This window comes from Staurois parvus, unplaced genomic scaffold (assembly GCF_062004578.1).
Source record: "Staurois parvus isolate SC_StPar_1 unplaced genomic scaffold, SC_StPar_1.0 ptg000234l, whole genome shotgun sequence".
NCBI lineage: Eukaryota > Metazoa > Chordata > Amphibia > Anura > Ranidae > Staurois > Staurois parvus.
Genome location: NW_028318030.1, coordinates 7,342,433 through 7,369,827, shown reverse-complemented (window position 1 = coordinate 7,369,827; position 27,395 = coordinate 7,342,433). Strand labels below are relative to the sequence as shown.

General features: G+C 41.2%; 1 protein-coding gene across 3 annotated transcripts in view; it reads right to left on the bottom strand.

Moving 5' to 3' along the window:
- The window catches only part of OGDHL (oxoglutarate dehydrogenase L), a 235,275-nt gene that overhangs the window by 61,875 nt on the left and 146,005 nt on the right, over nucleotides 1-27,395 (bottom strand). For all 3 annotated transcript variants that reach the window (XM_089680055.1, XM_089680053.1, XM_089680054.1), the window contains exons 14-15: nucleotides 27,252-27,380; nucleotides 2,947-3,097 (exon numbers count right to left, since the gene is read on the bottom strand). In XM_089680055.1, the coding sequence (XP_089536181.1) occupies nucleotides 2,947-3,097; nucleotides 27,252-27,380 (280 nt within the window). The remainder of the gene's footprint in view (nucleotides 1-2,946; nucleotides 3,098-27,251; nucleotides 27,381-27,395) is intronic.

Here is a 27,395-nt window from a genome sequence, read left to right as displayed (position 1 = left end):
AGGTTACAGTGGACTAAAGAAAAGCAATCATGGACTGTGGATGACTGGATGAAAGTGATATTCATTGATGAATAACAAATCTGCATTGGGCAGGGTGATGATGCTGAAACATTTGTTTGGTGCCATTCCAATGAAATGTATATAGAGGACTGCCTCAAGAAAACATGCAAATTTCCACAATCTCTGATGATATAGGGTTGTATGTCAGGTAAAGGTACGGGGGAGAGGACAGTCATTAAATCTTCAATAAATGCACAAGTTTATATTGAGATTTTGGCCGCTTTTCTTATTCCATCAATTGAAAGGATATTTGGTGATGATGACATACTTTTTCAGGATGATAACGCATCTTGCCATAGGGCAAAAGCTGTGAAAACTTTCTTTCAAGAAAGATATATAATGTCAATGGCGTGGCCTGCAAATAGTCCGGACCTCAATCCAATTGAAAATCTATGGTGGAAATGAAAGAAAATGGTCTATGACAAGGCTCCAACCTGTAAAGCTGATCTGGCAGCAAGTGTAATGAGATAAAATTGGGCCGGATTGATGAATACGGTTTGTCGATAGTTAAATCCATATCTCAGAGAATTCAAGCTGTTATAAAAGCCAGAGGTGGTGCAACAAAGTACTAGTGGTGTACTGTAGTGTTTTTTGCTCATGATTCCATCATATTTTCCTCAGAATTGAGTGATTCCATATTTTTTTCCTCTGCTTGATCGGCAAAACCTGTTGCAACTGATTACAGTTATCTTTCTTTTTTATTTTTTTAATTGTTTCTTAAAGCCAGAAGGTTGGAATGTTTAATGAAAATAGTTTTGAGGCATGTCTGTGATTAGTTTTTTTTTCTACACAAACAATTGAATGAACATTTTCCAAGAGTGGCGATTCCATATTTTTTGCCAGGGGTTGTATTACAAATGTAGGAGTCTGTAAACAAATGCAGGAATGCAACCAAAGTAAAAGATACTGACCTGGCCAGATGCAAGCAGTTCTGATCCATCATATGCCTTGCATCAGTGATATCGAAAGGGTTAAAAGGGATAATGCAATCAAAGGCCTAAACTTTGAGTCTGTGACTCAAGTCACAATGAGCAGCATTTTCTCTAGGACAGGCATTTCAGTTCTTTGTTCATCTACTCTAGCAAAACTGTTAGCCCAACTTTATAGAGCTATCTACTGTTTTGTTTAGAAAAATGAAATACTCTTTAGCAGAGGCGCCCCTAGGGTTGGTGTCACCCAGTGCGGTAACACTTGGTGACACCCCTCCAACGATCCCTGCAGAATGGATCGGACTCCGATCCATTATGCTCAATCCGCAGATCCGATCCATTCTGCGAGGATCGGCGGCTTTCTATACAACTTACCTTTTTGTGGAGCGGGTCCGGTGTCACCCCGTGCGGTCGGTGTCACCCTGTGCGGATCGCACCCCCTGCACCTGCCTCAGGACGCCACTGCTCTTTAGGTCAGTTACTGTACATACATTACAAAATGCATAATGTTAACTTTAGACTCCAACCTGTTTCTGTTCTGAGGTTACTGACAAAGAAAAAAAAAAAAGTTATGACAAAGAAGGTGTGTCCTTTGAAACGTGTTATTGCCCACTCCTTGCCCTCCCTACAGTGTACAGAGATCCACGAGGCAGTGTTGGCCATTAGCAGGTTTTGACAGTTGTGAAATTCAGTTGCTCAATATGCTGGCTGAGGGATTCCAAATGGTCCTTTACCATACACACTTGATGTTATTTATTATTATTTATTTATTTCAGGTACTTATATTGTGCCATCAATTTACACAGCACTTTACACATATATTGTACATTCACATCATTCCCTAACCCTCAAGGGGTGTACAATCTAAGGTCCCTAACTCACATTCATACATACACATACTAGGGATAATTTAGACAGGAGCCAATTGAGCTACCAGCATGTCTTTCTAGGGTGGGAGGAAACTGGAGTACCAGGAGGAAACCCATGCAGGCACAGGGAGAACATGCAAACTTTATTTGTTTAATAAAATCACATATATTACTGACAGAGATCATGCGCTGCTGTTCGTTTGTTTCTTCAAGCTATTTTGGAGCCTCCCGGGGTCTATTGGTAGCTGGAGGATCCTTTGGCTGTGTCCACCCTGAGATTCGATTCCCCCATACCCGCAGTTAATTGGACATTGGATTTGGAAAGCTGGGACCTGTAGTGCGCTAGATGGGTTTGTGATTTACTTTGTGCATTTCCAGTCAAGTTCTTCTTCCAGTGTGCTAAAAGAGAGGGTCTGTCTGCTATAATTGTGCGATTATTTCCAGTATTGTGTGGTAATGTGAGGAAAAGCTACTGGGAAAAGCAATGATTCAGTCAGATGAAGGGGAAATTACTAGGGGCATTTTTGTATTCTCCCACCCCCACATAAATAGAAGCAACATTTTATTTTTTTTGCAAATATTAACATTTTCCAATAGAAATTCAATGTTTAAAAATAATGAATTAAAGGCATCCTACTTGGAAGCTATTTGCATGTTAAAAAGAACACCTACTGTAAAAAATAAAGGGTGCTGCAGGCTCAAGCCCCAGTCTTTTTAGTCCAGATTATTGTCTTAAAAAAAGGTTTGTTGTAACAGGGCCTGATGCTCTGCTGAATGGGTGTGGACTAATATGACAGGTGTCAGAGCATAGGCCCTCTTTATAAACATTCTCCTTAATCAATTATACAGATGTGATGGTAAAAATTAATGAACACTTCTTCCTCCAGCCCAAAATAGTCTAAAACTGTTTTCAACCCCTACTTACTGAATATACCATTAACAAGAATATAATATTAAGTGTACAATACTACCAATGCATTAGTGAGAACAGACATACACCTTTATAAATAATTGCTGTAATGTGCCTTCATAGTGTAATTACATGCTTTGTGTTCTTCTAGGTGTGTGACATTTGAAAGGAAACATACCTAAAGGTCCCCCTCTCAACATCCTGGCCACTTAGTCTGACATGTATCCCTTCTTTTAACAATGACCCGAATGCCATGTACTCAGCCAATGCCCAGTCTACCTGCCGATTTCTTGTCATTTCCAATCTACTTTTCAAAATCCTTGAGAGACCTGAAAATAGAAAAATTGAATAACTGACAACATGAATTACTGCCCATTTTAATGTCAGTTGTAAGACACCAAATTTAATTTGGCTAAATATATTCAATGTTCTTAGCATTTGCCTTTAGTACAATAGAAATTTATGATGATAAAGCATATTCCTATTGACAACAAGGTGGGGGGGGGAGTGTGTGTATGTGTGAAATATCTTCAGCTCTTCTAAGTTTAAAACAATCCATCAAAACGCTGTGTCATGTTGTACTAGAGCATTTATTCTAATTGCAAGACACACCACACACACTGCCATACACACTGCCTATATTGCCATCTAGAGTCCTTGAGAGATCAGATACAAGTAACAGTATCATTTTGCAATTGTGCTAATGACAAAGGCAAATTGATACAGGCTATAGAGTTTACAATGTTATTTAAAAATAAAAAGAGCTTTGTGTACTTCTCTTAACTGCATAGATAGGTGATCTTTGTTATTCCTTATTAAAATTTCTACTAAAAAGACAAAACGCAAATGTAAAAACTGAATTATGACCAGGAGTTGCTAAACTAACCGGATAAATAATTGCATTGCACACATTTCTACAGAAAAAAAATTGATGAAGCAGATATTAATTTGAATGAGTCTGGTAATCAGATTGTTGAATAATGGTTAAACCCGAACTCTAGGCAGATATCAGGCACCATTTATTGGAGTTGTATACCCATTTAAGAATAAATGTAGTTATACATAGTTTGCATACCTACCTGAAAGTGATATATTTTTTTTTTTTTTACATTATTTTTTTATTTTTAAATAACATACATGATATACTTACCTGCTCTGTGCATAAGAATTGCACAGAGCGGCTCTGATCCTTCTCTTCTCAGGTCACCCATCAGCCCTCCTCCTCTTCTCGGTAAGCTACCATAGAAAGCAGCTTCCTATTAAGGCACACCATCGGGCTCAATCCCGTAAGTATAAGGAGGGTGGGGATGAGGGGGAGATACTGCTACCTAAACATTCTTTACTGTAATTCATGGAATGAACTAAATTTAAATATGTCTTAAAATTCACCCCTGTCATCCACTGCACAACAGCACTAGGATCTGATGTGTGCATATTTATTGACATGGCAATAACAGGAGACAGTAGAGCTTTATAAGCAACAAAAAAAGAGCAATTTTTACCTGTACATATCCTGGAGTACAGCAACAGGACACAATATTCATACACCATGGTTGTACCTTCAGGTGAATGGACTCTAGCAAAGCATTTGAGGGTGAGATGGGTTATTTTTGGCTGGCTTCTTTTTTTGAGTGTGTCCATTTCTTCCTAAAGGCAGCAGTATAACTTGACTGTCTCAGAATTATCATCAACCCTGTGTCCCTTAATGAATCAAGAAGAATTGAGTAATGCATTCACTAAGGGGTTAATGTCCCAAGTTATAATTAGAAGATGTAAGGCGGTATATCCTAACACATACTGGGAGAAAATGTCACAATTTAAAGAATGGCTATAAATAAAAAGTCCTAGTTCACACTAGTGCAACTTCTAATGTGACTTGAGTCACTGAGAATCGCATGACAAGGGAAAACACATTGTTTTCAAAGGAACCCATCCTAATCAATGCGATTCAGCACTCCAGTGCCATTTCAGCCCCATATACCTCTGTGTTATTTCACAGAAGTTGCATCAGCATTAGATAAGAAGCATTCCTTTGAGACTTTGATAAGCTAGTTTTTTGTTTGTTTTTTTTTAACCCTCACCTCTCCTCCCAGGTCATCCTTTGTGCCTAAAAACTCCCCTCCCAAACACATTGCATTCACACCTGAGCACAGAAGAAAATGTGCATTCCCGCTTGCAATTTTTTGTGCGTAAACGGGGTCGGCCCTACAAGTGACAATTGCCCCAAAGCAGCTCAAGAACCATGTCTGCTTTTGTTTCTGAAATGCATGACATAACTCACAATTTCTGTGCAGGTTGCTATGTGTTCGTAAACATGCAAATGTGAATGCAGCCTAATTGTTAATAATGCCCAATTACAGTTAACAGATGCATATTTTGCCACATGTTTGTTGTGCTACAAACACGTTAAAATGCACGCTGAAAAAACATAGGAGGACTGCAAAGGTTCTTGAGCTACTTTGGGGCATTTGTCGCACATAGGGCAGCTCATTCATGTAAGTTGGCTGCCCTATGCGTGATATTTGAAAAACGTGCAAAAAAGGTGAACAGGAATGCGTTTCTGCTACACTCAGGTGTCAATGGAATTTGCTTGGGAAAAAAGTTTTTAGGCAGCAAGGATGACCTGGGAGGAGAGGTGACTCATCAAAGTTTCATAGGAATTACTTCTTATTTATGCTGATGTAACTTCTGTGAGTAAAGTTGCATTGAAGTCAGATCAAAGTCGCAAGCAAGTCACACTATATAGTCACAAGAAAATTGCATCGCATTTGTGTGAACCGAGAGTATTTCTATTATATCCTTCAACCTGAAATAATGGAAACAAAGCAAAAAATATATAGATACATTCTATCAATCTTGGAGGCAAGGCAAACATAGTTGCAAAAAAAGTATGTGAACCCCTTGGGATTACGTGGAGTTTTGCATGAATTGGGCATAAAATGTGCTCTGAACGTCATCTAAGTCACAACAATAGAAGAACACAGTCTGCTGAACATAATACTACACAAACATTAGATGTTGCCATGGTTTAATTGCACATAACATGTAAACATTCACAGTGCAGAGAGGAAAAAGTATGTGAACCTTTGGACTTAATAACTGGTTGACCCTCCTTTGGCAGCAATAACCTCAACCAAACGTTTCCTGTAGTTGCAGATCAGACCTGCACAACGATCTGGAGTAATTTTGGACCACTCCTCTTCACAAAACTGTTTCAGTGTAGCAATATTCTTGGGATGTCTGGTGTGAATCGCTCTCTTAAGGTCATGCCACAGCATTTCAATCGGGTTGAGGTCAGGACTCTGACTGGGCCACTCCAGAAGGCGTATTCTGTGCTGTTGCAGCCATTGTTTTGTTGAATTACTTGTATGTTTTGGGTCATTGTCCTGTTGCATCACCCATCCTCTGCGGAGCTTCAGTTGGCGGACAGATGGTCGCACGTTTTCCTGCAAAATGTCTTGATAAACTCTGGAATTCATTTTCCCATCAATGACAACAATCCGTTCAGGCCCTGAGGCAGCAAAGCAGCCCCAAAACATGATGCTCCCTCCGCCATGTTTTACAGTGGAGATGAGGTTTTGATGTTGGTGTGCTGTGCCTTTTTTTCTCCACACATAGTGTTGTGTGTTCTTCCCAAACAACTCAATCTTGGTTTCATCTGTCCACAGTATATTTTGCCAGTAGTGCTGTGGAACATCCAGGTGCTCTTTTGCAAACTTCAAACGTGCTGCAATATTCTTTTTGGACAGCAATGGCTTCCTCCGTGGTGTCCTCCCATGTACTCCATTCTTGTTTAATGTTTTCCTTATTGTAGATGTGTCAACAAAAATGTTGGCATGTGCCAGAGATTTCTGTAGGTCTTTAGCTGAAACCAGTAAACCCAAAACAGGTGTGTGTTTTTTAAGGGCAGGACAGCTGTCAGCAACACATCCAATATCATCACACTGATTGGAGTCAAGGTTGGCTCACTCCTGGCTCCAATTATCTCTGGGAGAAGTCATTAAGCTAGGGCCTCACATAATTTTTCCTCCCTGCACTGTGAATGTTTACATGTTATGTGCAATTAAACCATGGCAACATCTAATGTTTGTGTAGTATTATGTTCAGCAGACTGTGTTCTTCTATTGTTGTGACTTAGATGACATTCAGAGCACATTTTATGACCAATTCATGCAAAACTCCACATAATCCCAAGGGGTTCACATACTTTTTCTTGCAACTGTAGCTGTAGGTTTCCTGAAGAAACTGTATAAGTATTACCAGAGGGCGAACAGTGATGGTGCATATATTTTAATAGAAACAATAAATCATCTTTACATTCTTGAAATGACTGCAATGAATGGAAAATTACTGAGTCATTAATTAAAATGAAACATTTGTGCCAGTCATTGGAGACATTTACAGTATTTCCACCAAAAATATAAATTTGAATGGGACAAATAAACATGTAAAAAAAAAAAATTAATACAAAATGATCAATATTTCTAAAGAAATTATGTAAAAAATGATTTGTGTGCAATAAACAAAAAAAAAAGCACAGTCAAACAAAGGATTTAGTCTACACATTGCTACATTCAAACCACAAGGTGCATACTGGCATGCTGTGTCATCCACCCGCAATGCTCAACATTTGATTTACACTTCATCACCACTAAAAGGCCACAGCTGTTAAAAGGTTCACAAACCTCTAATATTTATAATTAATAGTATGTACTTCCATTAAAAAAACATGAAAGGTGATCTTCAGTCTATTGCTGAATAAGCCTGAGGACATTCTAACCAAACATGCACATGTTAATACTTTAAAAAGAGTGGAGCATGAGTTTACCTGTCAAGTTAAAAAAAAAAAAAAGTGTAGATACATATCACTAGATATATAATAATATAATATTGTTCCAATACTTCATGAAAATACCGTTGATAACTCAATTGCCAGGCAGCTAGAAAAAAAATGAATTAACCTAGTTATGTAAAAATTAAAATCATACTAGTGTTGTAATGCAGGGCTTGACAAGTTTGCTTTGAATCTGGGAGCCAGCTGAAAAATTTAGGAGCCAAACTTCAGTACCCTATATTTTCTATAGGCAACTTATTAAAAGCCCCCCATAGGTCATCAGTTTAGCATTACAGAGAAGGTCTAATGATAGAATTATTGCTCCCTTCCGGAATACGTGGCACTATGTAACGTGTATCTCAATCAACATTTTCATGCATAGGTGCGTGTGTTTACACTTGTATGTGCGTATATGGAGGGGCTCAATTTTTTTGAGTCCCCTCCTATAATGAGACGTGCAGGGTGTAAAAGACCCTGCATGTCTCCCCTGTTCTCCATTGAGTGTAATTCAGTACAGATTGCACTGTATTACATTCTTTCCCTGCCATGCTGGTCAGGGAAACAATCAACGGAACCCGGAAATGACATCATACATGTTGCTTCCAGGTCAAAAACAAGAAGGGGAGAGCAGACAAGTGTCCGTTCTCCTCCCTGTCCTCTACCCTGCGGCGCCTGGTATGTCATTCTTGGACCCACAGATGGGCAAGCAGAGCCCAGGCTACATAGCATCCAGATCCTTATGGAGAGAAAGAAGTGGGGGAAGGAGGAGGTGCTGAGAGGGTGGGGGGGGGGTGAAAGAAGAAGGGGTGAAAGAGAAGAGAGGAGGGAGAAGAGGGAGAGAGGAGGTGGTAGAGATAGGGGGGAGGGGGGGGGGTGTTCCCTGTTCTGTGGTCAGACGCCGGCTCTCCGCTGTCCTCTCCTCATTCCCGTGTGTGTGTAAGCAATCAGCCGGCAGCAAAGCCGCCCAAATGCTTCTGACAAGTGAGCCCTGCTGCTTGACCGCAGCAAGGCTAAGTGTAGAAAAAAATCTACCTGCCTGGCACCTGGAACTGCGTGTCCCGGATGTCGGGCAGTACAAATTGAGTATCCCTGTAGTAAATGGGCTGACAAAAGCCCAGGTGCCAGGGAGCAATTTCTAGTCACCATGGCGACTTGAAGCCAGAGATTTGTAGAGCCCTACTATAATGAAACACATCAGGCCTTAACCCCTTAATGACCAGGGTCAAAACAAACCTTGACAAACTTTGACATGCGTTAGTGAAACTGTACATATCACAACTCCAGTTGGATTATACTGCATTTTTTTTCAGGACAGATTGGCCATTTGGTGGTAAATGGTAATGGATCTCCCCTGATTTGGTTTTATTATGAAAGGAAAACTGGCCTATAGTAGTAAAAAGAAAATTATTTTTAGGACATTACCATGGCTACCACCACCAAAGACACTACAGAATATATTCTCCTGCTCCTGTCGATCATGATGACCACATATGCCTGTGGTTTTTGTTCTTTGTACTCATACTAAGATCAAGAAACAAAAGCACTAATTTTTACCTAAACACACTGATACTCAAGCTGACACTAACTATAAGACCTTTTTTTTCTGACCTAAAACACATTAACACTAACACTGCCACTAAATGATATACGGACACTGACAGACACACTGTCACGGACACTTACACCGACAATAACACTCACTACACTAGATCAAACTCTGAACTAGTTAAAGTTGTTGTAAGTTCTTACCTATACCTAGTGAAACAACTGGCCTCAGGTGATACACATAGGTGAAACAAGTCCTCCTACATAAGTTGTGCCTGTATATTTGCAGCCATTTGCCCTGTAAAACTCAAAGATGAAGGACTTTTTACAGACTCACAAAATGGGGTGGGGAGCTGCAGTTACACACTGTACAAGAGCTCTGAGAGCTGACAGGAGAGAAGGAACACACCCCCTTCAGACTGCACACAGGAACAGAGTTGAAGTTGTCAATCACAGGCTGTGTGCTGGAGATCAATCCCGTCACCATTTTATATCTTGATCTCAGGCAAACTTGTCAGAAGTGACTTATGATGATAGCAGATGAATGAGACAGCAGAGAGAAATGACACTTTGTGCTTTGGAAAGAGGCAAGTAAACACTATAGAAATATGTGTTTTGTTCAGATTTCATATCTGAGGTTTACAACCAATTTGACCAGCTGACACCCGCTCACAGTACATTTACTGCAGGCAGGCAGCATTGACAGGCTGGATCACGTACATGTACGTGATCCAGCCAAGGGGTACACAGCATGCCGCCCCCGCGACGGCTGTGTCCACCAGACACAGCGGAATGTGGCTCCCGGTACCCCAATCCCTAGGCGATCACATAATCACAATGTCAACAAAGCTGTTATGATTGAAGATTCTATAACTTTTACAAAAACCAATATACACTTATTAGGATTTTTTTTTTTTAACCAAAGACATGCAGCAGAATACATTTTGTCCTAAATTTCTGAAGAAATTTGATTTTATTGGATATGTTTTATAACAGAAAGTATAAGAAAATAGTTTTTTTTTCAAACATTTTCATCTTTTTTTTATTTATATAGCAAAAAATAATAAAAAACCCAGTGGTGATCAAATACCACCAAAATGAAAGCTCTATTTATGTGAAAATAATCAGGGGGTAAAACCTTCCAGAGGTCAAGTGGTTAATTTATTTGGTACAGGCATATCTATATATAATGCCAACGATTCTCACAGTGCTTTGCATACAGCGTAACAATTTGAAGAAGCACTAAGGTTAGGTTCACATCTGTGCGGCTGGTGCAGCTGCGGATCCGTGTAGCCACACCACCCACACAGAAGAATGCGGACCAATGGGCAGGTGCCATTAATTCTAATGTCACGCCGCCCGCATTGGAAATCGCAACCGTACTGGGAACCAAGGTTCCCGTGCGGGCTGCGTTTTCAGAAGAAGTGCAGGGACTTCTTCCCTGCGTGTCCCAGGGCACGGGAGTCCATGCAAATGAATGGGCTCTCGTGCCCGTGCAAAACGCGGCCCGCAGGAACGCGGATATGTGAACCAGGGGTAATACTGAGAGAGGGAGATCATACAATAAGAGCCAATCAGGCAATGCTGTATGTACATGCAGGGGCATATTTACTGCGGGGCAAACAAAGCATTTGCCTTGGATGGCATTTTTCAGGGGAGCAGAGTCACCCCCTGGAGAAGGGACGCTGGTTGTCCTGCGCGCTCTGTGCTCTACAATGTTGTGCCGGTCTCCAAGGGACACCGGGGCTGGGCGGCAGGTGGAAGAGCGGAGTGAGGGGAGCAAGGGGAGTGGCTGTGAGACTCTGGGAAGGGAGCCGGAATTCAGGAGAGCTGTGATGGTGAGTCTCTCTTTTTCTCTCAGATTTTTTGTGTTGCCTACAGCAGCACAAAACCTAAATACACCACTGTGTACATGTGCTAAGAAACAACATGCTGGCAGGAGGAGAGTGAAGAGGAGAGAGATGGGATCAAAGTGTAGCAGCTACAGTTGTGTCCAAAATTATTCAACCCCCACTGAAATTGAGTGTTTTGGCCAGTTTGACATTGCTTTTGATCATTCAGTCATCTTGCTTACATTTACATTAAAGAGGCACTTGTAGGTCAGACAAATATAACATAACAGTTATAATGAAATAACCACAAATGTCTTTTCTGTGCTCACAGCATTATCAGTTTTATTCAACCCCCAAGTGACATTCAATCTTAGTACTTAGTACAGCATCCTTTTACAGTTATAACAGCTTTTAAACGTGAAGCATAGCTTGACACAAGTGTCTTGCAGCGATCTACGGGTATCTTCGCCCATTCTTCATGGGCAAAGGCCTCCAGTTCAGTCACATTCTTAGGCTTGCGCACTGCAACTGCTTTCTTTAAGTCCCACCAGAGGTTCTCAATCGGATTTAAGTCTGGTGACTGCGATGGCCACTCCAAAATGTTCCAGCCTTTCCTCTGCAACCATGCTCTAGTGGACTTGGAGGTATGCTTGGGATCATTGTCCTGTTGAAAGGTCCAACGTCTCCCAAGCCTCAGGTGTGTGACGGACTGCATCACGTTTCCATCCAATATCTCCTGGTACTGAAGAGAATTCATGGTACCTTGCACACGCTGAAGCTTCCCTGTACCTGCAGAAGCAAAACAGCCCCAAAGCATGATTGACCCTCCACCATGCTTCACAGTAGGCAAGGTGTTCTTTTCATCATAGGCCTTGTTCTTCCTCCTCCAAACATAGCGTTGATCCATGGGCCCAAACAGTTCTAATTTTGTTTCATCAGTCCACAGAACACTATCCCACAACTTTTGTGGTTTGTCCACATGGCTTTTGGCATACTGCAGTCGACTCTTCTTATTCTTTGGAGACAGCAAGGGGGTACGCCTGGGAGTTCTGGCACGGAGGCCTTCATTACGCAGTGTGCGTCTTATTGTCTGGGCTGAAACTTCTGTACCCACATCTGACAAATCTTTTCTCAGTTCCTCAGCAGTCACACGGGGACTTCTCTCCACTCTACGCTTCAGGTAGCGCACAGCAGTCGAAGTCAGCATCTTCTTTCTGCCACGACCAGGTAGCGTTTCAACAGTGCCCTTTGCCTTGAATTTGCGAATGATGCTTCCTAAGGTGTCTCTTGGTATGTTTAACATCTTTGCAATCTTCTTATAGCCATTGCCCTTCCTGTGAAGAGAAATCACCTCTTCTCTTGTCTTCCTGGACCATTCTCTTGCCTTCACCATGTTTGTAACCACACCAGTAAATGTCTAGAAGGAGCTGAGTATCACAGTCATTTTAAAGCTGCCTAATTGGTGCTTATTATGCTTGATTGCTGCTCGGTGACATCCACAGGTGTTTTCAATACCTGATGGAAAGCACCTGTATGAACCTCTGTTCTTCAGAGTGGTAGTCTTTAAGGGGTTGAATAATTGTGGCAATGAAGAAACCACATAAGAACCATTTACTACTGTATTACATAAACAATTGATGTCATTTTAGTTGCATTTGGGTAGTTACAACGTCCTTGTAGGATTTGATTCTGAATACAATTCCAAATGTACACTATAGTCCCTAAACCCCTTTACAGCATTGGGGGTTGAATAATTTTGGACACAACTGTACTTCACTGTCAAATTAGCAATATGGGAGTGTTTTTTGACCCATGTTTGTGATCAGGCTGTGGTGCTGCAATAAACCTGGCACTGCTGTCAGAATGAATGCCGAACTGAATGCGTTTTACAACAGACTGCGAGCAGGCAGGCTATTATTGCAGAAGATGCAGTGTCTCTTCGGCAATAAAATACACCTACTTACCTGCTTGCAGTCTTTTTCGGTAAGTAAGCTAAGCTGCATATGCGCCATTCAGATTACACCAACGGCACGGTCCCTGTGTGCCGAAATGGATAACTCTCGCAAATGCACAGGAGTTACATCATTCTGTGCTTGCAAATGGAGATGCCTGAAGTATAGTGCCTTATGTTCTGAATTAAACAACAATGACAACCGCCTCAATTTATAACTAACCTTGAGTGCCGTCACACTGCCGCAAATTCTATGCGGATCAGGTACGTTCAGAAAAACATAGATTCGCATGTTTGAAGTTTGTTGCCATTTTATGGGTGCAAACAAATTTAAAGTTTGACATGTTGGTCATCTGTTTACTCGGTAATACATCAGCTTTTACATTTTTTTTACTGTAATTGTGCGTTTCCTAGACCTTTTCTATAGGCAACTCTTAAAAAGCTCCTATAGGTCAACAGTTTAGTGTTCCGGAGGAGGTCTTGTGCTAGAATTACTGCTCTCACTCTGGTGGTGCATCGATATATAACATTTGTATCGCAATCGTCATTTTCACGCATAGACACCCCAACGTGTGCATTTATGTTCGTATGTGCATATAGGTGGGGGTGGGGGGCCTCAAAATTTTTGGGGGGAATGTTATGTGTTTGGGTGTAACTTTATTTCTTTGCAATTAAATTATTTTTGCTTAACTTTTTTTTTTCCAATCACATAGGGGACAGAGAATCCCCTATGTGATGATTGTTTGGTGACAGGTCCTCATGCAGGGTCTAGCAGGGTGATAGCTGGGTCAGGGTGACCAGGAAGTGACGTTATACACACCGCTTTCTGGGTCCCAGTAAGAAGGGGAGGAGAGTGGACATGTGTCCGCTCTCCTCCCTCCGCTGGCACCTGTCATGTCTCTCCCAGTCGCAGATGGGCAAGCAAAGCCTGGAATACATGGCGAGGGTGTGCATATGGGGGGCGTTGCTACTAGGGGTGAGTGGAAGCAATAGGGTAGCAGCGCAGCTTCAAATGCTTCCACCTGACTGGCAGGAGTCTGCTTGTCAGTTTTATACACAATCCAGGTGGCTGCAGCCACAGGATTGTGTGTAAAACCCCCCACTGTCAGGTCCATATGATGTACAGACCTGGCAGTGAAATGGTTAAAGGCTAGATATAAATTGCTTTGGGTGCAATTGCATGTTTAGTTAGCTTGCTGGAATTGGTGTGGGGACACTTTGGCCAGCTGTCATTGTGCTCTGCCAGGCTTCTAGTGTGTCCCTGTGCCTTTAAAGTGGTAGTAAACCACAAAAAAAAAAAATACTATGGTAACATTGTACTACTTTGGACATAGTGAAATATGAAAAAAAAATCTTAAAAGAAAAAAAATTTAATAAAAAATTAAAAATAATAAAAAAATATATATATTTTTTTTTTTTTCATACTGTCACTAGTCAGTGCCCCTGATCACCGCCATGCCAGTTATATGATGACGCTGTACTACACTGGTGACAGTATGTAAAAAAAAAATAGTGAAAATAATTTTTTTTACTTTTTTCATTTTCCGAAAAATTATAACAAAAAAATACAACTTCAAAAACTCGCCATGCCTCTTATGAAGTACGTCGGACTGTCTACTTTGCAAAAAGGGGTCATTTGGGGGATATCTGTATTGTTCTGACATTCTTGGACCTCAAGAAATTAGTTTGGCTGTCAGTACTTCAGGACTGATCAATATTCAGATATATACCATAGTTTGTGAACTCTATAACTTTCCTACAAACTAAAAAATACATCCTAATTTGGGTTATTTTCACCAAAGACATGTAGTAGAATACATCTTGGCCTAAATTTATGAAGAACAATTATTTATTTGCAAACTTTTATAACAGAAACAAAGAAAAACGTGGGTTTTTTTTCAAAATGTTCAGTTTTTTTTTGTTAATTTAGCAAAAAATAAAAACCCCGGAAGTGATTAAATGCCACCAAAAGAAAGCTCTAGTTGTGTGAAGAAAATGATAAAATTTTAGCTTGGGTACAATGTTGTATGACCGCGCAATTGTCATTCAAAGTGTGAGAGCGCTGAAATCTGAAAAACGGCCTGGGAGGGAAGGGGGTAAAAGTGCCCGGTATGGAAATGGTTAAGGACAAAGGCAGCAAATGTTGTACATGCCGGGTATAGTGCAATTCTCTTTGAAAATCAAGAGTACAATGGGCCTTTCCAGACATTGTTCAGAAGAACAGCATACTTTGATTAGAAAGTTGATTGGAGAGGGGAAAACATATAAAGAAGTGCAGAAATTGCTCAGCTAAAATTATCTCAAAATGCTTTAAAATAGCAAGCAAAACCAGAAAGATGTGGAAGAAAATGGAAAACTACCCTTCAAATGGATCGAAGAATATGGCAAAGACTCAGCCAATGATCAGCTCCAGGGGGATCAAAGAAGGTCTAAAGTTACCTGTAAGTATTCTAAAAATTAGAAGATACCTACAGTATGCTATCGCCAAGAAGCCCCCCCCCCCCCCCCAAAGTCCCACTGTTGAAAAAGGAACTGAAGAAATTACAATACGTCAAAGAAGACATTCACTGGCCTAAAGAGAAATGGTGTAACATTTTGAGGACTGATGAAAGCAAGATTGTTCTTTTTGGATCTGGGGGCCACAGATAGTTTGTCAGACGATCCCCAAAGTCACAGTGCACTGTGAAGAGAGTGAAGCATGGTGGCGCAAGCATAATGATATGGGGATGTTTCTCATACTATGGTGTTGGGCTTATTTTTACTAGATATCATGGATCAGTTTGCATACATGAAAAAACTTGAAGAGGTCATGTTGTCTTATGCTGAAGAGTAAATGCCCTTGAAATGGGTGTTTCAACAAGACAACGATACCAAACAAACCAATAAGCGAGCAACATCTTGGTTCCAGCCCAACAAGATTAACATTATGGAGTGGCCAGCCCAATCCCCGGACCTTAATCCAATAGAAAACCTGGGGGGGTGACATAAAAAAATGCAGTTTCTGAGTAAACCCAAGAAATGCAGAGGAATTGTGGAATGTGCAACCATCCTGAGCTGGAAAACCTGTTTGCATGTGCCAGGAGTTGGTCAACTTCATGCAACATAGATGTGTAGCAGTTCTCAAACAGTGGGTATACAACTAAATATTAGTTCAGTAATTCACAGGGAAAGTAAATCTTCCAGCATTTTTCAGTTTATACAGCAAATGTTTGCATTTGTAAAGAAAAATGCAGACGCTATTTATTTTGAACTGCCTAATATTAGTTTTTCTTATATTCTGTAAAGTAATAACAAATTTGAAACATTTTTTTTCATGTTTTGATTTGAAATAGACTGTGCAGTGTTCCCAATGCAATTGCGTGTACGGAAATAAAAAGCTGTTGATTTTAAACTTCACTCACTTTTTTAAACACACTGCTATTATTTTAACACAAATGTATATTTTTGAATGTTGTGCAGCTAAAACTTCTGTTTTAATACAAATTGTTAGATAGCGAAATTTGTTTTTGTTTGTTGTTTTGCAGACTAGCTGGTAAGTGTGCTGGGAAAACCTGTTTTGTTGGAATTTTCTGATCACGAAACTGGCTTCACAGAATGAGAAAACCTCTGTGCAGGTGAAAGAGGTCTTGTATATATTTATTTGACCACTTCAATACTGGACACTTTCACCCCCTTCCTGCCCAGGCCATTTTTCAGCTTTCAACGCTGTCACACAATCTGAATGACAATTACTTGGTCATGCAACACTGTGCCCAAATTTTATTTTTATCACTTTTTGGAGACTTTCCTTTGGTGGTAATCACCACTGGATTTTTTTTATTGTTGTGGCATATAAACAAAAAAATACTGACATTTTTGAAAAAAATGGATTTGTTTGCACATACTCACCTGTAAAATCTATTTTTTGGAGTATATCACGGGAAACACAGAGCAGGCTATTCATGACTATGTGGGTTATATGCCACCTATAGGTGAATGGACACTGGCAGGTCAATCAAACATAAAGTACTCCTCTATATAAAACACCTCCTAGACAGTAAGTACTTCAGTTTTTGTAGCAAGCAATGAAATTCCAGAAAGAGGGGACTCCAAGAAATGGATTTTACAGGTAAGTATGTAGAAAAAAAAAACTATTTTTCTTCATTGTACATCACGGGAGACAGAGGAGGCTATTCATGACTATGTGGGATGTCCTAAAGCAAAAAAAAAAATCTGAGGGGTGCGTGACACCATAAAAACCATCACCATCAATCCCAAAGGTCCTACTCAGCTGTATGTGACACGCTGATGCCAAAGACAGAATTCTGTGCAGTTCTGCCATCCACCTGGCAAAACCTTGTAAATGTATGAACCGAAGACCATGTAGCAACCCTTGCAAACCTGTGCCATTGACATCTGATGGCAGATAACCCAAGATGCCCTCACACTCCCGGTGGAGTGCCCTCTTACCCGAAAGGTTTGAATGATCAACTGGTGGATCCAATCAGAAATAGTTGACCTGGATGCTGCCTGCCCTTCCAGGGCTCTTCTGGCAGCACAAACCAGGATTCCTGACCTGTGCCAAACTCAAGTAAATCCTGACCACCTGAACTGCATCCAGAGTATGCAACGATCTTTCCCCTGCTGTCTGTGGACTAGGAAAAAATAAAGGCACGGCACTGTCCTGTTTCAAGTGAAAACTAGAAACTATAGAAACTACTCTAGGCAAGAAAGATGAATGACACAACAACACCTTATCATGAAACAAGACCAAGAATGGCTCCTCACATGAAAGAGCTGGCAGCTGACACCAAAGTGTCAAAGTGATAGTAACCAAAGAAGCCACCCTCCTTGTCAAAGGACTAACGGTATCTCTCGAATTGGCTTAAAAGGTGGCTTCTGCAAGGACACGCAAGACCATGTTCAAGTTCTAAGGACACAAGGGTGGACTGACAGATGGGACGCATTACACCCATGAAGTACGAATCAAGGAGTGAGAAACAACAGTCACTGAGGATAAAACAGAGCTGAAATCACACATTTCCGTGGGTGTCACTTCACACAAAGCAAATAGGATTTCCACATCCTGTAATGGAAGCTCCTAGAAGCCAGCTTCCTGGTGCTCAGTGCAGAGAAAGCAGGACCCCCTAATTCTTCCAGACCCGAGTTTCAATAGCCAAGGTATACAAGTATGCATTTATGCAGCTACGCAAGTATGCATGTAGGCAATCACATAAATATGGATGCATGCAGCTACATAAGTATGCATGTATGTAGTTATATAAGTATGCATGATAGTTTGCAGCTCTACAGGTATGCATGCAATGTAATACTATGCTGCATCTGCCACGCTCCATTTTCTAGAAGCATATTGTTTCATCAAAGAATTGTGTCAAACTTAACAGCACTTGGCTCTTTACTAGTTTCGCAGAACCAATCAAGCTCATATGCATCAGACTCAGCCTGAATGCAGCCTCTATGCCACTTCAGTGCAGCCTAAATGTAAGCTCCTGCAGGTCAAATGCAAGCTACTCTGGAGATCCATCTCCTTTAAGTTTACTGATACCTATGCAGGGGTGTATCAAAAAACAGTCCCCCGGGATTATACAGACTAATGCAATGTATAATCATGTCCCCCACAGGTAATACTCACATATCATCATCCAGCCATAAATTGCTCCATGTCCCTGCTATCTCTCAGTAGCCTCCCTGATCCTTCAGCCCACAGTACAGTTTCGGACCTCCAAGTATGCTCCAAGAGCACATGCAGCACATCAGTGAACATCCACTTTACACTGGTGAAAAGACTGTACTTTCTGTGTAGGACGGGTTAAATAGGGGAGGACTTCCTGTTTGATATATCTGTCAGTGTCCACTCTCCTATAGGTGGCATATAACCCACATAGTCATGAATAGTCTGCTCTGTGTCCCGTGATGTACTCCAAAAAATGGATTTTAAAGGTAACTATGTAGAAAAAAAAAATCCAATTTCTTTCAAAATATTCAGTATTTTTTCATTTATATGCCACAAAAATAAAAAACCCGGTGGTGATTACCATCAAAGAAAGAAGTGTTTATTTACGTATAGGTGGCATATAACCCACAAAAAATGTGAAAAATTAAGAAATTAAATAAAATTTGTTCATCCAGACTGTTTTTTTTTTTTTTTAACATACCGGGCTCCATACAGGAAGCAGTATGTACTGCTTTACGAAATTACCGTAAAACACCACTTAGCATTTTTCAAATTTTTTTTGGCATTCACTTAAAAAAAAGCTTCTAAAATACTGCATGCAGTATTTTTCTGAAATGTGCTGTATTTATCTCATGAAACCATGCAGTATTTTGTCTCAAGCAATATCCAGTGGGATGGATACAGTGGTGAGGGATTGAACCCCTGTCAGTTTTTATTGCTAATAAAGAGTTAAAATTGTTTAAACAGTAGAAATATGCCAACTCATTAAGTCAGTGGGGACCATATGTAATAATGCAAAAGAAAAAGGTGACTGGAATACCAGTCAAAAAGGAAGCTGCTTTCATAGGACACACATGGTATATCAAAAACAATAAGTTAAATTAAGTAAATACAAAATATCTTTATAAATGTCAAATATTGAATGAAAATAGTATCAAAAATCACACACATACTGTGTATAATTATACTCTTCTTCTACATTGTTGTCTTTTTTTTTGGTGGAAGAAGGGTATATATATATTTATATATGTGTATGATTTTTTTAACACTATTTTCATTCAATATTTGACATTTATAAAGATATTTTGTAATTACTTAAAGTTTTTTCGTTTAGTAATACTTTAAATTAACCACTTGCCGACTGCGCTATAGCCGAAAGTTCTGGAAAGGTGTTAATAGACTTCCTCCCAGAACCCCGCCATGCGTGAGCCTCCTGCGGCACACATTGGGCACGCTCTTTTATCATTGTGTCTTTTGGACACAGCTGATCACAGATTGGGGTAAAGGGCCAATCACAGTGGGTGTCACTGGCCCTTTACCATGTGATGTCCAATCTTAGCTGATCACATATAAAAAGATTGCAAGTTATGAGCATTCCTTTCCTCTCATGCAGTGTCTGTGGGAGGAAAGGAGAGCCCTTAACTGGCAAGCCTGTCAGGACATCCTTCTCATCAGTGAAGCCTATCAGTTCCACCTATCAATGACCATCAGTGCCACCTACCAATTCCAATCAGTGCAGGACTCATCAATGCACGTCAGTGAAGAAAAAAAATCACTAAAACTCTTTTTTCCCCCAAATTTTTGGTCTTTTCATTTGTTTAGCAAAAAAAAAATGGTGATTAAATACCAGCGGAAGAAAGCTTTGTCTATAAATTGATACAAATTTCATAAGGGTACAGTGTTGCATGACCGAGAAATTGTCAAAGTGTAAGAGCACTGAAAGCTGAAAATTGGCCTGGTCGGGAAGGGGGTAAAAGGGCCCGGTAGGCAAGTGTTTAAAGGAATCCCTTGAGGCCACCCAAGTCCCCAGAACCAGTGTCCCCTTTGGAGAATTTTCCCTCTATTGCCATTCTGGGGACAAGCCAAAATTTGGGATTTTCTTTTACTTTCACTTTCAATGAAAATGGTAAACAGGACAAATAGTGACGATGGATCTTCCCAATGGGGGCACAGACAGCAATTGACAGGTGTTCTAATTTACTTTCACTCTATCCAAAACTAACAAAATTTTTACTTTAGTTATACTTAAAGTAAATCAACCCCAATGATTTCCATATTTAGGTTTTCTATGCATTACTGTTAAGAGAACTAATCCAAAAAGGCAGAGACTACTCAAACACCAGAGTTAGACTTACCGGTAACTCTATTTCTGGGAGTCTTCCAGGACAGCCCACAAGACATAGAGCTCCTCCCATGGGACAGGAAATATGTTACCCCCTACAGATTAAAAGGTGGTCCTCCAGGCTCTAGCCTCAGTAACCACAAGAACCAAAAGGACGGACCTGACAAATCTATTATAAAAACAGCATAACATAATGCAAAGGGTGGGAATCCGGATGTCCTGGAAGACTCCCAGAAATAGAGTTACCGATAAGTTAACTCTGGTTTTCCCAAGTAGTCTTCCAGGACAGCCCACGAGATGATAAGCAAGAACCTACCAGTTTAGGGTGGGACTACTGCCTGGAGGACTTTACGCCCAAAAGCTTGCTCTTGACTACTCAAGCGATCCAAATGGTAGTGCCTGACAAATGTTGAGAAACTTGACCAGGTTGTGGCCTTACATATTTGATCCGGAGAGGCCAGCTCTCTCTGCCCAAGATGTAGACAGGGCCCTAGTTTAATGTGCATTAATGAAAGGTACTGACTGGCCCTTAATAAAAAAAAAAGGTAGCGCTACTATCAAATTAAATGTACAAATTAAATTGTGATAAAAAATAAATTGTGATAAAAATGATATGTGATCAAAAATGTCTCTGAAAATTTTTTCTTTCCATCAATAGTGAACAACATCCATCACCAAATAACAATTTGTGCAAATCCACCACCAACAGAAATGAATAAACTCACCCGAGCAAATTGCCAGTTAAATTATAAACGAGCAATTGCACTTCTTTGCTCTGGGAGTAATACTCTGAACCAAATGCGATATCTCCTGCGCTCCGGGACCCAGACCGGTGGTAAGTAGATGGAATCAGACTCCAAAAAAGCAAGGAGGGGACCACCGAAATAGTTAAGGTCGTGCAGCTCCACACCAAGGCTGGGGAAGCCCAAACAGAACTGTGAGGAAGAACAAAAAAGAAAAAAGAAGCGCACCAACCTTGCGCATTACCTCAGTAACCAAAATTTATTAAATAAAAGAATGGTACTCACAAACAGCGAATAAAAACAGGCATGTCAGTCCTCAAAGGGACTTTAAAGGCAAGATGCAAATGCGAATCCCATCATGGAGGAAGCCACTCAGTACAGTTGACGCGTTTCGAAGGACAAGCCTTCTTCCTCAGAGCTCTGAGGAAGAAGGCTTGTCCTTCGAAACGCGTCAGCTGTACTGAGTGGCTTCCTCCATGATGGGATTCGCATTTGCATCTTGCCTTTAAAGTCCCTTTGAGGACTGACATGCCTGTTTTTATTCGCTGTTTGTGAGTACCATTCTTTTATTTAATAAATTTTGGTTACTGAGGTAATGCGCAAGGTTGGTGCGCTTCTTTTTTCTTTTTTGTTCTTCCTCACAGTAATACTCTGCAGGCAGACTCAGTGGTGACCAGCTTTTCAAATCAATTCACTCTCAGCTTATTGATGTAATACTGACTGGCCCTTAACAGCAGAGTGAAATGGCCTGCTTGATCCATCTGGCAATAGTTAGCGTAGAGGCCTGAAACCCTCTTCGTTTGCCAGAAAAAAGGACAAATAGAGCATCGGACTTTCTGAATTGAGTTGACAAACACAAACCGTATAAGAGACATCTAATGTCAATTAAACTGAACTTCTCCTCTTTTTCATTTAAGGGGGAGGTATAAAAGGAGGGTAGAACAATATCTTGCGACCTATGAAAACACGCGACTACTTTAGGCAAAAATCCAGGAACTGTCTTGAGAACTATCCTGTCATCAAAAATCTAATGAGATTGTAGTTCACTAATCCTACGTGCCGTGGTAATGGCCACCAAAAATACAGTCTTCCAAGTAACCACTTTAACGGATGCCCACTCCAAAGGTTCAAACAGACTAGACATCAATACTTGTATGATAGCTAAAGGTCCCAGGAAGGACAAAACTTCAACACCACAGGTCTCATTTTGGCCACTGGTTTAAAGAATCGCACAATTATACATCTTCCAGGAGAGAAACTCTCTGAAAAACTCCTAAAGCTGCTGCTTGCACTTTAATGATGTTCAAGGATAAACCCTTGGCTATACCCTCTTGGAAAAAAAACAGGATTGTTTCAGTGGAGGGTTCAGAACGCTTTTGTTCCACTATCCAAAAATTTAATTTTTTCCAGACTTTGGAATAGATAGCTCTCGAAACCAGCTTTTGGCAATTACAGTTGCAAGAAAAATTATGTGAACCCCTTGGGATTACGTGGAGTTTTGCATGAATTGGGCATAAAATGTGCTCTGAATGTCATCTAAGTCACAACAATAGAAGAACACAGTCTGCTGAACATAATACTACACAAACATTAGATGTTGCCATGGTTTAATTGCACATAACATGTAAACATTCACAGTGCAGGGAGGAAAAAGTATGTGAGGCCCTAGCTTAATGACTTCTCCCAGAGCTAATTGGAGCCAGGAGTGAGCCAACCTTGACTCCAATCAGTGTGATGATATAGGATGTGTTGCTGACAGCTGTCCTGCCCTTAAAAAACACACACATGTTTTCGGTTTACTGGTTTCAAGAAGCACTGTCTGATGTGAACCATGCCTCGCAGAAAAGAGCTCTCAGAAAACCTACGATCAAAAATTGGTGACTTGCATGAAGCTGGAAAGGGTTACAAAAGTATCTCCAAAAGCTTTGATGTTCATGTGTCCACGGTAAGACACTGTCTACAAATGGAGAAAGTTTAGCACTGTTGCTAGTCTCCCTAGGCGTGGTCGACCTGTAAAAATGTCTGCAAGAGCACAGCGCAGAATGCTGCATGAGGTAAAGAAGAATCCCAGAGTGTCAGCTAAAGACCTACAGAAATCTCTGGCACATGCTAACATTTTTGTTGACACATTTACAATAAGGAAAACATTAAACAAGAATGGAGTACATGGGAGGACACCACGGAAGAAGCCATGGCTGTCCAAAAAGAATATTGCAGCACGTTTGAAGTTTGCAAAAGAGCACCTGGATGTTCCACAGCACTACTGGCAAAATATACTGTGGACAGATGAAACCAAGATTGAGTTGTTTGGGAAGAACACACAACACTATGTGTGGAGAAAAAAAGGCACACCACACCAACATCAAAACCTCATCTCCACTGTAAAACATGGCGGAGGGAGCATCATGGTTTGGGGCTGCTTTGCTGCCTCAGGGCCTGGACGGATTGTTGTCATTAATGGGAAAATGAATTCCAGAGTGTATCAAGACATTTTGCAGGAAAACGTACGACCATCTGTCCGCCAACTGAAGCTCCGCAGAGGATGGGTGATGCAACAGGACAATGACCCAAAACATACAAGTAATTCAACAAAACAATGGCTGCAACAGCACAGAATATGCTTTCTGGAGTGGCCCAGTCAGAGTCCTGACCTCAACCCAACTGAAATGCTGTGGCATGACCTTAAGAGAGCGATTCACACCAGACATCCCAAGAATATTGCTACACTGAAACAGTTTTGTGAAGAGGAGTGATCTAAAATTACTCCAGATCGTTGTGCAGGTCTGATCTGCAACTACAGGAAACGTTTGGTTGAGGTTATTGATGCCAAAGGAGGGTCAACCAGTTATTAAGTCCAAAGGTTCACATACTTTTTCCTCTCTGCACTGTGAATGTTTACTACTGCGCTGGTGATCGCGGCCCCATTCCACTCCAGCCTGGGGAAACATGGCAAAGGCATGCCAAACGCCGGTCTGGCCCTCCCCGGACCCTGGAAAGGCTGGGACTGTACCGGCTTCCTTACCCCATTACCATTACATGAAGGGGATTGCTGCAGGGCCAGAAGACAAGGATTTCTGGGGTAAGTCACCTCCCGACAGAGCTCCCAGTCAGCCCTGGGGAAAACTTTTCCAGTAGTTCCAGGAAACATGTTAACCCTCTCCAGAGGAAACACTAATAACTGAGGCTAGGACCTGGAGGACCGCCTTTTAATCCGTGGGGGTAATGTGTTTCCTGTCCCGTGGGAGGAGCTCTACGTCTCTTGGGCTGTCCTGGAAGACGACTTGGGAAATTGGCTATTATATTTGTACATTTCTTAAATACCACATGCCGGGACCATTACTTAATTATCGTATGCATTTATTATTTATTTCCTTCTTTGAATTGACTTTGACCCTTTCATTCAGAATTTACTGAACATTTGAGCGTTTAGTGGTAAATACTGCAAAACGGCATAGTGAGTTTACAATTTTCAGGATCGCATGGGATATTTTTGGACAACTAAATACTGCATGCGATCCCACTGTCACCAGAGCAGTACACATGACTGATGTGGTTGTGTTTGTTTTTCATTTTTTTACCTACTGCGACCAGAGCAGTGCAGGTGTTACCATAGTGACACTGTACTACTCTGGGGAAGTGATCATGAGTTTTTTTTGTTTACACTATGATTACTTATACCAGTGATGACTGTTATAAGCAATCATTTTTATGAATGGCATCAATTAATTTATAGCGATTCATTGTGTACTACTGTGATTGGCCACAGCTGTCACATGGTACAGATGCATCATAGATCGGCTCTGTCTGCACCATGTGATTACTGTGACTGATTACAGCAGCTCATCAACATAGTGCACAATGAATGGCTATGAATGAAAGCCATTCATTGTGTACAACTGTCATGTGATCGCTATGATTGGTCACAGCAATCGCAGGGTACCAGGGCTGGCCAGTACAATGATCTGTCATCCGCTGTGTCCACAGGAAACAGATTGCGCTGTAGCACAGCCCCTAGGGCATGCTAAAGGCACGTGACTAGAAGAACATCATATGACGTCCACTCAGAATAGCAGTGGTCCCATTCGGCCATCATTTGTCTATAGGCCAGATGAGAAGCAGTTAAACTCTGTGTTTAACCTTTAGCCAACTTTAAAGTGTAATGCTAACTAAAACGTTTTATTTATTTATTTATTTTTTTACTAGAGTAGGAGGAGGCTTAGAACCCTCAAGGTTTTATTTCTGCATGGGTCCATGATAATGGGAACTTCTGTAAAAAAAAAATACTCCCCAGAAAGGTTGCAAAGAAAAATGAAAGTGTGATAGTTCTAACCCCTCCCTACTCTAAGAAAGTTTATTTTTCATGCATCTCTACTGCATAACTCTCACCCATCCAGTTTTTGTAGGTAAGTCCTGTTACCTACACACTTGCATTCCATGAAACACCCCTGCAACTTGCTTTTTTTACTTCTCACAATGATGTAAAATTGGCATTGCGGCTTCAAGTGGAACAAATGTCTCTTCCACAATAAAACACACCTACTTGCCTGCTCACAGTCTTCTGTAGAATGTACAATGAGCTGTGCATGCTCAGTTCAGTTGACATTCTGTGTTAGGAATGGACTGGCCAGCAATGGTGGGACTCACCTGCCTTTTGATCTGCAGTACCAGGGCTGGCCAGCGGGTGCTCCCAGCAATCAGAGACTCAACCTTTCAGCCAGCTAACACCTGGAACTGATGATACTGGTGTATTTAAGGGATGGCCAGACTTGCAGACTCTGCCTTGGTGTTGTGTTTGTCCTGGGCCCTGTATCTGTCCTGCATCCTGTTTCTGTTCCTTTGCTGACTTCTCCTGCTCTGATCCTGGCTTGTGACCCTGACCATCCCTCTGTCTGACCCTCTGTACTATGCTGCTTGCTACCTGCTGAACCTGGCCTGTGACCCCGACCATTCTCCTCTTGCTCCCCCTGTACCTACCTGCCCAATTGATATTGACCCGGCCTGCCTGACGACGCTTGCTTGTATATACTGTTATCTGTGGGTGGTTTGGTTTGGTTTGTTTGCACCGTATTATGTTTTAGTATTGCACTGCGTTTATGTTTGTACTGTTAGTGTTAATAAATTATATTGTTTATAACATATCTGAGGTCTGCGTTTCCCTGCTTCAGTCACACACCTCTGGTCATACCTGGGAGCCCTGACATTCTGGCACAGTGTCCATGTGTCGGGATGACTGCACTACTGTGCATGCGCAGGACTGACATCATGCCACGCTGGGCAATCAAGATGGGTGAGGGATTGGCAACCGGAAGAGGACAGGGAGAAGATACAGGCACCAGTGGGAGACCTCACAGGTATCTGACCAGTGAAACAAAAAGGTATGTATCACTAAGTTTAGCGCCACTTTAAGAACCAGATGTGAAGAAGGAGCACAGCTGTTTGGTCAATCATTTTCCACCACAAAAAAGTTCAGTGTTCCCTGCCAGCCCCATTTACCCCTCTTCTGCTACATCTGGTAACTGACTCGGAATAGAGCAATGTATGCTGTCATTGCTGATCTCTCCTTCAGAAAATGCTAGATGCCTGGATATAACGCTGGAACAATATATTTCATGCTTTCTGAACTGCCAAGCAAGAACAAGTTTGCTGAGCAGCAGTTTATTTTTCACCAGCTGCATATTTGTGTCAAAGCCCTTGGTGCCCTACTGCTATCTAAAACAGACATGTACATCCAAAATAAAAAAGAGATATTAAAGGTTAAAGAAAAACAATTACATCTACTTGCCTCCATGGATTTTAAAGTTCTCCACTGGGACAGAGCTGGCAACATTGCCAATATGAGAAAGCATATCCTCAGGGATACCAGTTGGGGGACAGGTCATGCTTTTTGGTTCCCCCTCTAAAGTGAAAAAGCCTACAGAATTAAAAA